General features: G+C 34.6%; 1 protein-coding gene across 1 annotated transcript in view; it reads right to left on the bottom strand.

Moving 5' to 3' along the window:
• The window catches only part of CFAP47 (cilia and flagella associated protein 47), a 503,092-nt gene that overhangs the window by 45,481 nt on the left and 441,398 nt on the right, over positions 1-16,213 (bottom strand). The window contains exons 60-61 of the mRNA XM_072744557.1: positions 13,124-13,276; positions 2,291-2,462 (exon numbers count right to left, since the gene is read on the bottom strand). Coding sequence (XP_072600658.1) covers positions 2,291-2,462; positions 13,124-13,276 — 325 coding nt within the window. The remainder of the gene's footprint in view (positions 1-2,290; positions 2,463-13,123; positions 13,277-16,213) is intronic.

Raw genomic sequence — 16,213 nt, 5'->3', positions numbered from 1 at the left:
TTAAAAATTAAATTGCAATTTTAATTTAAATTATTTAAATTATTTGATTAATTTAAGTTATTTTACTTTCTTCACTTATCTAGGTAAAACATGGCTTAGGTATAATTATTTTCTTGTTTTTCATAATTTAGAGCTGTTGGTTTTATTTTGGTTTTTCTCATTTAACTGTATGTCTTCCAGCAAATCACCTCAAATAAATAAGGAAGAAGGAATGACAAAAGTAAACGAATATATACATATTTAAACGGAATTCTTAAACTACATCAGAATATCACACGACACACAAAAATTTATGAATCATGCATACAAGTTGTCCTAAATCAGGTTTGCAAACATTCACCAAGAAACTCTAAATCCACAAAATGTTGAATAGGTATAAATTCACACGGTAGTGCTCATATTCACCAATGAAAACATACTCTCTTTCTGGTTGTTGCTGGTAATTTCTATATCACTAAGTCAACAAAATACAAATCTAAATGTGAAAAAAATACTTATGAAATAAACACAGAAAACTATCATAATGAAAAAGAAGATAAATGTTTACAGTATACTATCTTCTTGTAGCTTGGTTTTTATCACTGTTTTCTGAAGATGACCCTCATATGTTTTAGTGATTGAACTACATATTCAAAACCACTTTAAATACTTGCCTGGCTACATCAAATACATAGTTAAATTACAGAAATAATTAAAAACACAGCTAATACTTTAGCTGTCTTTTCATTGCTAGATTGTATTTTGTACTTTTTTTTTTATAAAAGGTTTTATACATTTATTTATTTGAGAGAGAGGGAGAGAGAGAGAGAGAGATCACGAGTAGCAGGGAAAGGCAGAGGGAGAAGCAGACTCCCTTCTGAGCAGGGAGCCAGACTCAGAGCTTCTGGATCCTGGGATCAATACCTGAGGAGGCAGACACTTAACCAACTGAGCCACCCAGGCACCCCCGTATTTTGTACTTTGTGTGTATTGTGGTACTGATCAGTGTCTGCATTAAGACATAAAGAAATCCCTGTTTCAGATGCAGCATTTGCATGTGCTAAGTACCAGTTGCCCAGCAAGTAAATATAAAGACACTGGATGCGGTTTCCCAGAAGAAAGACATTAAAGGTCACTATTCTCAGAGATTCCGATATGATCCTCTTAAATCTTACTACAGGATGTGCAATGTTATAGTTTTGGTGATAAAAGCAACTACGAAGTAGAACACAGCTGAGGCATTTTTAAAAATTTTTAATATTTTTTTAATTTTTATTTATTTATGATAGTGAGAGAGAGAGAGAGAGAGAGAGAGAGAGAGGCAGAGACACAGGCAGAGGGAGAAGCAGGCTCCATGCACCGGGAGCCCGACGTGGGATTCGATCCCGGGTCTCCAGGATCGCGCCCTGGGCCAAAGGCAGGCGCCAAACCGCTGTGCCACCCAGGGATCCCCAGCTGAAGCATTTTTAATCATTTGAACTGGTTCTGAGAAGTAGTATCCAGAAACATCATGTTGGGGTGCCTGGGTGGCTCAGCAGGGTAAGTGTCTGACTGGTGATTTTGGTTCAGGTCATGATCTCATGGATCGTGAGATTAAGCCCCTCACTGGGCTCTGTGCTCAGCATGGAGCGTGCTTGAAAATTCTGTCCCTCTGCCCTCCCCCCATTCTCTCTCTCTCTCTCTCTCTCTCTCTCTCAAATTTAAAAATCTAAGAGAGGGCAGCCTGGGGCGGGGGTGGGGGTGGGGGCTCAGCGGTTTAGCGCCGCCTTCAGCCCAGGGTGTGATCCTGGAGACCCAGGATTGAGTCCCGCTTTGGGCTCCCTGCAATGGAGCTTGCTTCTTCCTCTGCCTGTGTCTCTGCCTCTCTCTGTGTGTCTCTCAGGAATAAATAAATAAAATCTTTTCTAAAAAATAAATAAATAAAAATCTAAGAGAGAGAGAGAGAGAGAGAGAGAGAGAGAGAGAAACATCATGTTGCCAATGGACAGCACCAAGGCAGTGGTTTTTGAAAAAAATTTACAGAGTGAACCACTCTTTTGTGAATATTCTACCCTAATGACCTTTGGGAGTTCACAGTTTGTGAAGGATTTCTTAGACTTCTAATCATTTTAACTATTTTTTGTCTTTATCAGAATATTTTTCAGAGCTTGATAGCTAGAGAGAATCTAGCCCAAAATATTTACCTCAGTAGCATCAAAGTAGTAATACAATCTAAATATAAAAAATGGAAAGAAAAATCAACATTTTGTTTAAAAGAGTAATAATATGTAGTTTCAAAGAGTCATAATATTATTTAAAGAAAAAAGTTTACCTCAATGGTTTCTTTGGTGCAAACACCACATTGAAGACCAATGTTATCATTTCATCTTTGATGTGATAAATTTTTTTGATCATATATAAAGCTACACAGGATCCCAAGTTAGACTTCATAGCTTCAGATTCAAATTGAATTTCATATTCAAATTCACGTTTTATAGGCATACCTAAGAAAATCAAGATTAAAATGATTTCAACTTAAGTATATATAGATTGAAAAGCAATCACCTGTCAACACTAATCATGCACAGATATTCAGACAGAGGGAGAAGATTTATGTTATTTAAATTGCATTCATAATACCTAGTGCATTACCAGATGTATAATAATACTCAGTAATGTTTTTGTTAAAAGGTTAATAAATAAATTATTGAATAAAAACATAAATGCAGAAGACAACTCCCACTACCTTAAATCTTTAAAATTTAGATTTATGAAATAAGAAATAGCTAGATAGAAATTAATAATCAATACTTACCATAAAATATAAATAATATGCAATGGTCTATATAATAAATTTATTAAAAGTTTATAGATTTGTAACTTATAAAGAAATATTTGAATTAAGTTTAAAAAATATTAAAATGGCATCCTAATCTATTAGGGCAGAATTTTCAAGTTCTGGTATATTTTAATAAAAGAGAGAATTTTTCATGTTTTAGTCTTGGGGTATTACAGACCACCTAGTTAACCATATTTTCTTAACCAGTAGCTTACCAGAAGAAAGTAATAGCAGGGTTTTGTTGGGTACATGTAAAAAATATCTTAAATCCAGTACTAGCATGTATAAGAGAAGAACAAATATCTATTATATTAACTCTTCACATACGCAAAAGGAGCCCAAATGCCAAATTGAGAAGTTTGTTGCATATGGGTCATGGAAGAGAGGTCAGGAACCCATAACTTGACCTGGTCCACAGCTGAGGTAATTTCTGCAGTCTGTCTCCAGTATATAAAGGTCAACATGATCTTTGGGTTCATAGAACTGATGGCCACCTTTCTTTAAGCAATCCAAGCAGAAAACTGACCACCTTTAAGACGTAGTTGATTATATCTGCTGTAGAACTCTGAAAAATAGTATGGCTGTAACAAGCCCAAGTCACATTTAATGATTATCCAGCAAATCTTATTAATGTAAAATAACTGGCTGACCCACACTCTTATAAGATCTCTCTCTCTCTCTCTCTCTCCCCCTCTTTCTTACTTTTTCCACATGTAAAAGTATATTTTTGATCTCTGGAATTGCTGATTTTTTATCCTGTTGACAAAATCAGCAATTATTGCTCCTATCAATAACCTGTCTTTGCAATAGCAAAATCAATGTGTCTACATATAATGTGTCTATTTGTTCTAGGGAGATATGGAAATATTCCATAGGAAGCCATAATCCATACAAAGAAAGAGCATTTAAGAATTTTAGATTGGTTAATGGGAGATGAAATTTCCATTGCATTCAAATAACATAATATTTTTAAAGCAAATACTGTATGTAGTTGAGCTCTGCATCTGTTTCTACTTAATTACTAAAATCTTTATGGGAATGTTTATGTCAGAATGAAGACAAGAAATGAGAAGCTAAATTTAGTTTCAGAAGCATTGAACTCCCTGTGGAGAATCTGTCGCTATGGATGTTATAATTGTAATCATAAGAAGATCCATTGCTACAAAATAGAGACACGATTATTGGCTAAGGGATAGGAGGTGAAACAAGTAGAAACAATGTGAATATATTTTTCAAACTACACATATTCCCCCTTGTCTGTAACTGGAATATATTGTTCTGAGCCCATAAAGGAGGGGGAAAGAAGAAGGTTGGAGAAAGTCACAATAAACTGACATTCTGTATTGTATCTTAAAAGCAATCTGTTAGTCTCTCCATTTTATTTGGAAAGTCATATTACCAAGTGAGAAATATGGTTTTTGTTATGCTCCTAATTTGGAGAGAAACTATATAGTATTTTTATGTGGACTGGGTGGATAAGAGTGAAGTCAGTGAGGCCAGTTTAAAATAATTATCTTGATTGTTGGATAAAATTAATCTCTCATGGCAAACATAGCTCATAACTCTAAGAGAATACCAGCACATTTCTAAAACAAAATTTAAATAAATGTAGTTTCCCATAATACAGTTTACAATTTCAAAATTACAACCCAACCGCGTTTGGGACTACTGTAACAAAGTTTTCAACATGGAGGGAAAATTCTACTGTTTTTTAGCAAACCCTTAAAAAGGCACTTAAATTCATGAAACTAATAGGATAAGTATATATTCATCTTTAATTGTGTTTTAAAGATTTTGTTTATTCATGAGAGACGGGGGTGGGGTGGGGTGGGCAGAGACACAGGCAGAGGGAGAAGCAGGCTCCATGCAGGGAGCCCGACATGGGACTTGATCCCGGGTCCTCAGGATCAGGCCCTGGGCTGAAGGCAGTGCTAAACTGCGAGCCAGCCGGGCTGCCCTTTAATTGTATTTTAACAGTATGTAAAAAGCTTTCCTTGAAATGACAAGTATGGTTTTTCCCTCATGGAGCTGAAGACTGAGAGGCAAGAACTGGCAATGAACTAACAGTAATACCACTAGTTTTTAATTACTGTGATAATTGCTATTATGGAGAAGTAAAGGAGGTTATGAGAGCATCTGTTCTGGGATCCTGGCTGCTAAGGTACTGAGGCAGAAACCAATATACCAAAATTGAAAGGTGATAAAGGTTACCTGGATGAAGAAATTTAAAAAATGCCTCCTAAGCATTGGAGCAGCGTGGGGGATTTTGCCAGAATGGAAACGACCTTAGCCCATTTGAGAAAGAACTCATGGATGAAGCAGAGGAAGTGGCAAGAATTTGTCAAAAGATAAAGTGGACAAAATAGGCAAGACTATACAGGGGACGGTGAAGATTTGGGACTTCTATGAATAACAGGAGCCCACTGAATGTTTTAAATATGTCAGTAACGTGCTCTTTTTTTTTTTTTTTTTTTTTTTTTTTAGTAACGTGCTCTTTTAATGGCAAATTGAGCAACAGGGGATTAGGAGAAAACTTAAGGAAGTTTCCACAGTAGTTCAGGCCAGGTGATGGCTTGCACCAGGGTGAGAGGAAGATGTAGATTAAGATCAGATAATGCCCTGCTCTGTATAAAGTGGGAGAGACATGAGCAAGCATGACTGGCAACAGAATCACCAGCTTATTGCTTCTGTCCTGTATCCATATCCTTTACATATATACAAAATATTTAATCAAACAGGTTTCAGAGAATTTCAGAGTATGATACCTGTATCTTATCTGTATCCATATCCATATCTATCTATTGTGTCACAAAATAATAATGCCGATAATCATTTGGGTATGTCAGCAGAGTCATTATATTGAACAAAAGGGGCATGTCTCCTATCTGGATAATATCCCTGCATAATTATCATTCAACCTAATGCCTGTATCATAGTGCCAATAAATCATGCAGTGGGAGCTACGTTGGCCAACGGTTCCTGTTATTAAATTTACTAAGGTGAATTTTCTCAGGACAATGACTGAATTTTATTCAATGTGGAGGATCATCAGTCATTTTTTTTTAAAAGAACACCTGACTAAATATAATCAGAAACTATAGATTTATAACAAATTCATTATAAAATATGCTTGAAATTATGTATTATTATAACATATACATTTTAATCTGTAAGAAATACATGTCAAAATAAACCCAACAAAAAGATTTCAATTATGGAGAAATGACTATCAAAGAATAATGAACATTGTATTTCATGTTTTTCCCCTAAATGTCTGTTCTCTCTTCACTAATAATGGGCATGCCCATCTGTTAGAACATCATAATCACATAAGGAATGAATGGAATTCTAGGGACAAATTTGAAACAGATGAAGACAGTAAAGTATTCAAAGAAAACAGAGAAGGCTGGATAAACTCACTAAAGCTATTTTCTTTGAACAAGTAATGAAGAACAAACCACTCTTACTTTTTTTAAAAATAAAATTGCAAATCTTTCTGAAGGAAGATTTCATTGACATGTTTTTACTTCACTTTCATAAGGCCATTTAACAGACCAGACATTTTGATTAATTTAATATAACTGCATGTTCCTCTGCTCTGACTACAAGTACAGTAAACTACAAAATGAAAAATTAAACAAGGTGGCCTCACATTTTATTTGAAACAAGATACCAAAAAAGAAAAGATAAGGGAACTTCTTGCAACATAAATATTTGATCTGAGCTTTCAGCAATTAGCATCCAATTTCAGTCTCTATCTAATATGTAGGCACCATATTTTTGTATTTTCTTTTTCCAGGGATATTCTTCTGTGTACTAATGAGAATACCCACTGAATGACAATGAGAGGACTACGTTTCCATTATAAAACATCATTTGTCAGTAACTGAAGATGGTCACTCTAGTATATAACTGTCACAAAATGCCCCCACTAGAGCTTTGAATGACAATAATGGTAAGATCTAAAACTTATGGAACACATACTGAGAACAATAGGCTTTCTAAGGATTCCATGCATTTACATATTTAATCCTCAGAAACAGCCTATGAAGTAGATGCAATTATTATCTCCATGTTACAGTTGAAGAAACTGAGTTTATAGAGATATAAAGTAATTTTCTCAAGGCCCTAAAAAGATGAAATAGAAGAACCCAAGGTGTCTGGCTTTATACTTCATAACCTGGGATATGAGGCCGGTCAAGTGGCACAATTGCTGAAAAGATACCACTAGCAGCAGCTTCTGGAAATATGCTGGACATAACTGGCGCAATGGTGTGTGGTGTCCCTCAGGGCAGAGCCCTTGGTCACTCAAACATTTAGATCCTGGTCAGAAGAAGAGGTGTCAACCAGAAAAATGGAGGAGAGGCAACCAGAGAGATAATAAATAATAAGACTAGTCATGAAAACTAAGAGTAGGAAGTCTTTCAACTGGGTCAAATGTTGAAAGGCTGAGTGAGCTCAGGACAGAAATCTGACCATAGGTTTATACTGGATAAAGGTGACCATCTTGTGAAGGGCAGTCTCGTTAGGACAGTTAGGACAGAAACCTTAACAGAATGAGTTGAGCAAAGAAAGTAAAATGAACAAAAGCAGGGGAAAGGATCAAATCTATTGGCCAAGGTAGGGTCTTGGAAGGGCCAATGACAGGTTTCTCAGGAGCTGTGAGTGATTACAGACCAAACAGGGCATGAGAGTTTACATATGATGTGCAAACAACATACAGCAAGATGATGGAAATGAGACCAGTGTGACACATAAATTAGCAAATCAGACACACAAAAAGGATAACAGATTAATCAAAGAACAATGGCCTCAAGTTATAGAACATCTGGAAAATAAAAGGAAGAGGCATGAATCTGATATGCAGTTAAACAATAAATCCACCCTCACAGAAAAAATCTCATAGAGATAGTCACTGAACTAATCCCCAGGGAGGCACAAAGAAGGCATAGACCAAGAATTACTTAGGAAGAACAAATACAATTATGGGGGAGATTATGCCCACACAGAATAATTTGTAATTTGTAATTTTATAGAAGTGACATTGCAAAATACAGTCTAAATATCCACATATAATAATATTCCAGTAGGGCAATACCAATTGATTTAAATACTGCAGGTGCATAAATCCAACATGTTGGACAGATGTTCTTTGAATTCCTTGACAACAGTCTGTGTGTCTTATTAATTTTGGTATCTCTGGGGCTCAGCAAAGTATCTGGCAGCAAAGATGCTCACAAGATTGTTGTTGAATGAAAGAAATATAAAAGTGATCAATCCTGGTTAACTCAATGGTGTATATGAGGAATCAGGGTGGAAGGAGAGCAGAGAGGTCCTGGCATTTTCATTTAATAAGGCTTGGTAAGGTTCTTTGGACTCTTAGGGAAAGATGATGAAGATAAAGGGCAACTGATGGGAAGGAGTGTTGGGGATTCTGATCTCCTGCTTATCATGTCTATATAGAGGGGCCTATTCACTCACAAGAAAGGAAAAGTATAGGAGGAAAAAAGTCTCAGCATCAATCTGCCTCCTCCATCATGACTTGCCATTGGGGGAAGAGCAACATATCTGATCAGTGAATATGGGTGAAGGAATGGAACATGAGTAGATGAACAGACCTCTTTCTTTCCTAATGTCTTGAATCCAGAATGTGCACTTTCTTTTCCTTCTTCATGTGTAGGTTGTTTGTTCCTGCCAGAAATCTACAACTGGCTAGTCTCGGGTAAATGCACTTCACTTCATTTTGGTGGAAGGTATTAATAAACCCAAATGAATCCATAGTGCCAAGTCACTTTATAATGAATAGAGGTAACATTTTGATCTCCATCTGCCCTATTTTGAATCTACTTCTCATTTGGTCACTAACCTGTGTGCAGGAATATAAGGGTTTAATTAGTGATCATGCCTAAAACTGCATTATAGTCCAAGCCAGAGAGTTTTAAAATTTCCACCATAATGGATTTAAGGGACCAAAGGAAGTACAAACTGGCATGAATAACATGACTCTTTTGAACACTATTTAATGTGTTGGGTATACTATAATTAAATTACACACACAGGGAGAAAAGAGCTGGTTTGTCTTTGCATATACTGAAGACTAAAATAGTATTCAGACTTCGTGGTCAGACTTGTCCTTAAAGAAATAGGTGAGAAGGGAAAGGCAAGCAGGTAGACTTACAGAGTGCAGGCAAGTTGATTACCTCTTTCGAATATGGGCAGAAAAGAAATCAAATTATTACCAGATGCCTTTAATGAACCCAGACAAAGGAGAGGTTAATGGATTTATCAAATATTCAGGTACCATAAAGACAGAGAAAAACATTAAGTTTGGGAGGGGACTGAACAAATCTACTTCTATATAGGACATGCTTCAGAACAGAAACATTCACAAATTAAAATGTCTTTAGTCAAAAAATAGATAAATTTCTTGAGTTTGGTGGTATTGAGCACAGAAAAAGCTATTTTAGAGGGAATCACTGGAAGATATAAGCCTGCGAACCTTCCAAATTGTTATTTTCAATATTAAGTATTATTTTTCATCATGAAAAGTATTGAAGCAATAAAATAAGAGCCATATCAAAAGCTGTACTTTCAAGAGCTATTTTCTTAATTTGCCTTTCAAATGTCCCAAAATGATACTGGCAGCTTCCTTAGAGACCCTGCTTATATAGAAGGAAGTAGACTTTTTTTTTTAGTAATAACATTTAATCAATTTCTATTTTTCAGAATTATAATTTCTTTAGCTTGCAACCTAAAAAAGGTATAAGTAATTTCATGTAGCAAGAACATATTAAAATGGATACTATGTATAAGCATTATTTTTTACCTTCTTTCACAATGTCACAGAAACATCAACATTTTGCCTTCAACAGGATAGATTTCAAATAGAAATCAAAGTTTGAACACTCAATTATTAAAACTCACTTAAGCACAGCAGAATGACACACAAAACAATTATTTTACTTTAGAAATATACTGGACATTTACTGGGGTACATTTATTAAAAGTTGGCTGCTTATTAAAATATGTTCCATTTCAATAAAAAGTGCTTATTTTATTTCTCACTGGATATAGACAGTTGTGTTACACATTTGAACTCTGAGGTTAATCTACACTGATATTTTTTATCCATGATCTGCATAAACAATCAGAATTCCCTTTAGTCTTATCTACTGGTTGAAGGAAAGGAAGTCGGCAGGGTTTCACTTACTTAAAAATTATAATTCCTACCTTTCTCTAATGCTTCTACATTATTCACTAAAGCAAAATCTGTATTAAACTTACAACATTTCTGAGACAAATGGAAATGGTTTCCATCAGTCTGATTTCATTTTGAATAGATACTCTTTAAAATAGAGTAATTGAACAGACTTCCAATAGAAAATTCCCCTCTCCTGACATGTTTATTTCATTTTTTATAAATTTAAACAGTCTAGGATTCAGTTGGCATTTCTGCAATTACAAAACTAAAATTCAAAGAGAAAAAACCAAATAACTAATAAATTAACATAATTACAAATTAAATGTCTGTGCAACTTAATATTTTCTTAACTCACACAATACATACTATCAATACCTAGCTAGTAAATAAATAAGACAATAATTAGTGTAAACCACTTTTTTTTGTAACTCCAAAGATTTTATGAAGTACATTGGGTACTTGTAACATAGGTACTCATTTCATAATTCCATCTTCAGTTTTTAAATTATTACCTTCCAAACCATATAAGGAAAGAGTATGGGGGAGATTGTTTTTTAACATTTTTATAATTCATTTAAGAAATATTTATCATTTCTAGATCCTCTCCCATATTTACTCTCAGAATACTTGTTTGCAAACAACAAAACTCTAGTTTGAATGATCTATTTTGGAAGACACCAAGGAGTATCCAGAAGAGTGAAAGGCAGTTGACTCTTCATGACTGAGCCATGTGTATAAGTTGATGAGTAGACAGAGAAAGTAGGCCTGATTAGAGAGGAGAAAAGCAGACATGCAGAGAAAAGCAAGCAAAAAAAAAAAAAAAAAAAAAACAAAAACTTCTCATTTTTACATATTACAGCTTCAACAAATACAGATAAACAGTAAGGGATTTGACATGCTGCCCAGAAAGTGACTGAAACTCTGTCCTAAAGAGTGGGGACATGAGTTTCACGGAAGGAGAGCTATGAGAGGTATGAGAGGTAGGAGTTTCTAGGCCCAGAAAAACATTTAATGTGTAATAAGTTTTTAATAAGTACCTTTGGATAGATTGACCACAGATAGATTTTATCAGTCCATGGTAAATAAAGTAGGGCAGAGACTGCTCACTGTCTTTTCAATATTTATTTTTTCCTTTCTTCTTTTTTAGTAATAGAAAGTACTCAAATTTTATCTGGGCCTGGATAAAGAGATTACATTTCCCAGACTTCACCACAGCTAGGCATGTCCATATGACTGAGTTCTGCCCAATGGCATACAAATATAAGAGATGCAAATATAAATGATGTATGCAACCCCAGGCCATGGCTTTTTTTTTTTTTTCTGTTTTTTTAGGCCATGGCTTTCAAGGGAACCAGATTGCTCTCCACTGCAGATGTGACAGCACAATTGACCTGCAGAAGGGGACAACACTGGGGATAGTGAAGCAACAAGAGAAAAGGAATCTGGGTCCCTGGATGATCTAAGGGACCCAGGCACCACACTCCCTGGGACCTCCTAGAAGTCCAGGCTTTCCTGTGAAAGAGAAGCCTGTCTTATTTGTCATTGTCATTTGGTCTTGGTTAAAATAGCTGGTTAAATTCCTAGCATGTTTCCACCCCTTGAGTGTGGCTGGAAGCTCAAGAGGGTATATATCAAATTTATTAAGGTGTAACAACCACCCAACTAAGACTGACTTGAGCTGGGGATGACTATTCGTATCACTTTAGAAGTTTCTGGAATTATTTAAAAATGAACATTTCTTATTTATTTTTTATATTTATTTTAAACGATTATATTTGTTTATTCATGAGAGACACAGAGAGAGAGGCAGAGACATAGGTAGAGGGAGAAGCAGGCTCCCTGTGGTGAGCCCAATGCGGGACTTCATCCCGCACCCCAGGATCACGCCCTGAGCCAAAGACAGACGCTCAACTGGGGAGCTACCCAGGCGTCCTGAACATCTCTTATTTAATAGAAACAGCCAACATTATAAAAAATAAAAAATTAAAAGCTATTTTACTCTTATATACTCTCTTTATACTCATATATTCTATCTCTCTCACTTATATCTCATTTATATTCTTTGATCACAGAAATAATTAAATCAGACACAAAGATAATAATACTAAATTCAATGTAAAAAAAAAAACTATAGATATGAATGAGAAAACCAGAGAAGATATATTATTTCTGCAGGAATTTCATACTTAATTTTGTGGTCAATTTGTTTTTTAAATAACACTTAAACACTGATTTCCCCCCCTGATTTTAATAAAATAAAGCCATAGGAGATTTCCCTTTCAATGAGAAATAGGAGCATTCTACCTCAGTTCATCTGGAAGACAGCTGAAAAATAAACTTTGTATCACTGGGATTTGATTTTGCTAGATCTTCATATTAACTTGTTGAAAAGTTTTCTTTAAAATTTTAAATGCCAGAGGGATTATTATACAAAATTTATTTGGGGATTGCATCTAATTTATGACAATTTTTCAATTTCTTTAACTACAGAACACTTTTGCAAGGTCGTGTTTCTGAATTTAAAACTATAAACGTGGCTTCAATCATATTCCTTAAATAAAGGAAGAGTTTAAAAGTGAAGGGATGTGGAATTTAGTTACTACAGTTTTTTCTCTTCTCACTGATGACAGAATAATAATCTATTCTTATAAATAGATTAACAACTATAATTATTTTCCTTTTGGAAATGACCACTATATGAAAAGAACAAACATCACTGAACACTTGCTAAACACTATTTTAAGGATATATTGTAACTGAAACATATTGGGTGTGGATTTTCATGTAACTGAGGAATCAGCAAATCGCAACTTCTTTTTTAAAAAGAATTAGGTATCTTCTTTTTTTTTTTAAGATTTTAAATATTTATTTGAAAGAGAGACAGAGATAGTGAAAGAGAGAGAGAGAGAGAGAGAGAGAGAGCAGGAGTGGGGAGGAGAAGCAAGCTCCCCACTGAGCAGGGAGCCCAACATGGGGCTGGATCCCAGGACCCTGAGATCATGACCTGAACCCAAGGCAGGTGTTTAACCAGCTGAGCCACCCAGGTGCTCCAGCAAACTGCAATTTAAGGAAATTGAGTTTTTATTTATTATCATTTTTTATATCCATGACTGTGGTTCTCTTACCATCAATATCTTCATAAGAACCAAGTGAATTTCTTTTTGGAATCACTATAAAATCTGTCGAATCTAAGATAGGACTTTCTCCAAAAAAATCACCAGTCAGTGTGACTTCCACCTCCTGTTCTATCCTCTTCCTGGACTGACATTCTATGACAACTATAGGAGAGAAACATTTCCAGTTGAGATGGAAGAAAATGAATTATGTCATGAAAAATATCCTTTAGCATACTTTGACTTACTTTGTCTGGCATTAACACACACACACACTAACATTTTGGAAGCAAGTAAGAATATTAAATAATATGTAAAAATAGCATGACAAAGATTAACCTGGAAGATATACACTAGATTACAGAAGATTATATTAAGATGTAAAATTTGATTCAGGAACTCACCTAATTATATCAATAATTCAACTGGTGGTCATGAACATGTGAATTTTTCAGCTATCTGTATGTTCATTGTGGCAAATACCCAGCTCTGCTTACATAGTAATACTATAGCAAATACCTTCAAATAATTTTTAAAAATAAGTTCTATAACTTATTTGTAATAATACTGTAATAATACTTTAAAAATATTTCCTATTCTTTATTCATATGTACCTTAAAATTCATATTTAAATTATTTCAGTAAAATATTTTGATTTTTTCTTGTGAATTGCTTTTAAATTTACAAAGTACACTAACAGTTAAAAATAAAATTGAAAAATAAAATGGTAATGATTTAAAATTCATGTTAAAATGTGATTATAATTTTAATTTAATATACAACATTAAAACTTCATATATTTTTAAAGATTTATTTATTTATTTGAGTTAGAGAGAAAAAGAGAGAGATCACAAACAGGGGAAGGGGCAGAGTGTGAGAATCTTCAAGCAGACTCCCTGCTGAGCAGGAAGCTGGATGCAGGGCTCCATCCCTATGACCCATGAAATCATGATCTGAGCTGAAACCAAGAGTTGGATGCTCAATCGACTGAGCCACCCAGGTGCCCCTGAAACTTTTTATATTTTTATATATATATTAAATTTCAATGCTTTCTTATATCAAGTACAGAGGTTGTCAGTGATCTTGTGAGAAACCAAAATATTATTTTTAAATACAACTACTAATTACACAAAGGAGTATTAATGCATTCCCCTGGCATTAGTTCTATAATATCATGGGGCCAAGTATATTAGAGTCCACATAAATAAAGATATTATTTCTCAAAAATATATTAAATCCTTGGGGCACTTGGGTGACTCAGTTGGTTAAATGTCTGACTCTTGATTTTGGCTCAGACCATGATCTCAGGGTGTTGAGATTGAGCCCCATGTTAGGCTCTGTGCTAAGGCCGGGGGGGGGGGTGGCGGGGGGGGGAGTCTGCTTGAGATTCTCTCTTTCCTTCCTCTTCTGCCCCTTTTCCCTTCTAAAAAAATAATAAATAAATCTTTAAAATACATATGTTAGATGCTATATTTTTGTCAATTCAGATTCACATAAAACAATATAAGGAATAAGTGGGAATCATAATATAAAAAAGCTTTAAAAATGTATTATATCATACTGTTGTGGCATCAATAATAATATATTCATCTAAACTGCACAATCAAATAATGTCCTCAAATTTATGTTTTTTCACAATACATACCACATTTATAAATATCTAATATAAATTCATTTTTAATTCTCAAATTTACAGGTTGATATGGAACATTTTGAACTTAGAATAAGTAGTGAAATGCAAGATGTAAATTAAGAGGGTTGAAATGACTGAGGAAAATGTACAGGCTTCTCTGGTTTTAATTAGCTTCAGTCTTAAAGCATTAAATTGGAAATTAGTGTGATCAAAGTTACAATTAGTATCATGTCACTGGTCTTGTCCTCTAAGTCCTTCGGAAATTAGTGCCCTGGCAATGCACGGATTACTCAATCACAATGGATTCGCATTCCATTGTCTTCACACTGTGACAGTAGTAGAGTCCTTTCCAATTATCTGCCCCAATGGATAGGAGCAGATAGGAATACACAAAAAGAAGGGATGGCTCACAGTACAACAAAAGTATCCGGGGTTTAAGAATAACCTGAGTGACAGACACACAAAAACAGAAAAGAAACAGTAAACATCGATGATGATGCAGTTGAGCAGGGAAAGCAATAGGTTATGTCTGATGTGTTCAGAAGAATGAAGGATGGACTGTACAGAAAGTAAGCAATGTGTATTTATGTAATTGTACTTATTTTTTTCTCAAGGGCATTTGTAGACAAAAATAATTACCAGAATAGGCTTTAGACTTCTGCTAAAATGATTTAATAACTAATACACAATCTGTTTCAGAACACTGATGTTACTACTGGGTTGTGCTAAAGCAACACAGGCTATTTATAGAACTCACACTTGATTTAAAAATTGAGTAATTACCAACAGAAGTGACTTGATGGAAAACGCCTTTTTGTTTCTGCAGCATGTTTAACTTTCTTTGAAGAAAACTGCAAGAAATTTATGATTTTATGTTTTCGCAGGCGTTGTTTCAGACTGAAAAAAATCTGCTTTAAATCTTTAATCTGGGAAAAACAAAACTGTGTCTGCAGTCAACATGAGCAACATTGCTGCTAGTATTTCAACAGAGTAATGTCTAGGCTTTATTATATCACTTTGATCAGATGACTGTATTATAAATTTTGAACCATTCAGCTCTATGGAAAGTATACAAACAATTATATTCCAGAAGGAGATAAAAGAAATGCTTTGGCATTTTTCTGGAGCATTCAGAAGATAATTTAGTATATTTGAAACATTTATGTGTTGATAATTTTTTCAGTTAAGACCAAAAATACTTCAAGTAAAATAAATGACATTTACTGTCAAAGGTACTGCTAGATATGTGGATTTTTCCTTCAGTTAAAATTAAATGACATAAGGCATTATGTAACCTTGGCCTTCAGTGTATCTGGGGAAATGTCATTATCCACAAGCAAAATTTACTATTTTCTCTTCTTTTGAAGGGTAGTGAAATAATATATGCCAGTAGAAGACTAACTCTGTTTCACTACCAAAGATTGATACTGGAAGGAGAAGAAAAATTCAAAATTTCAGGACTCCTTTTG

This window comes from Vulpes vulpes, chromosome X (assembly GCF_048418805.1).
Source record: "Vulpes vulpes isolate BD-2025 chromosome X, VulVul3, whole genome shotgun sequence".
Lineage (NCBI taxonomy): Eukaryota > Metazoa > Chordata > Mammalia > Carnivora > Canidae > Vulpes > Vulpes vulpes.
The sequence above is the reverse complement of the archived record's forward strand: the minus strand, read 5'-3'. Positions and strand labels throughout refer to the sequence as shown.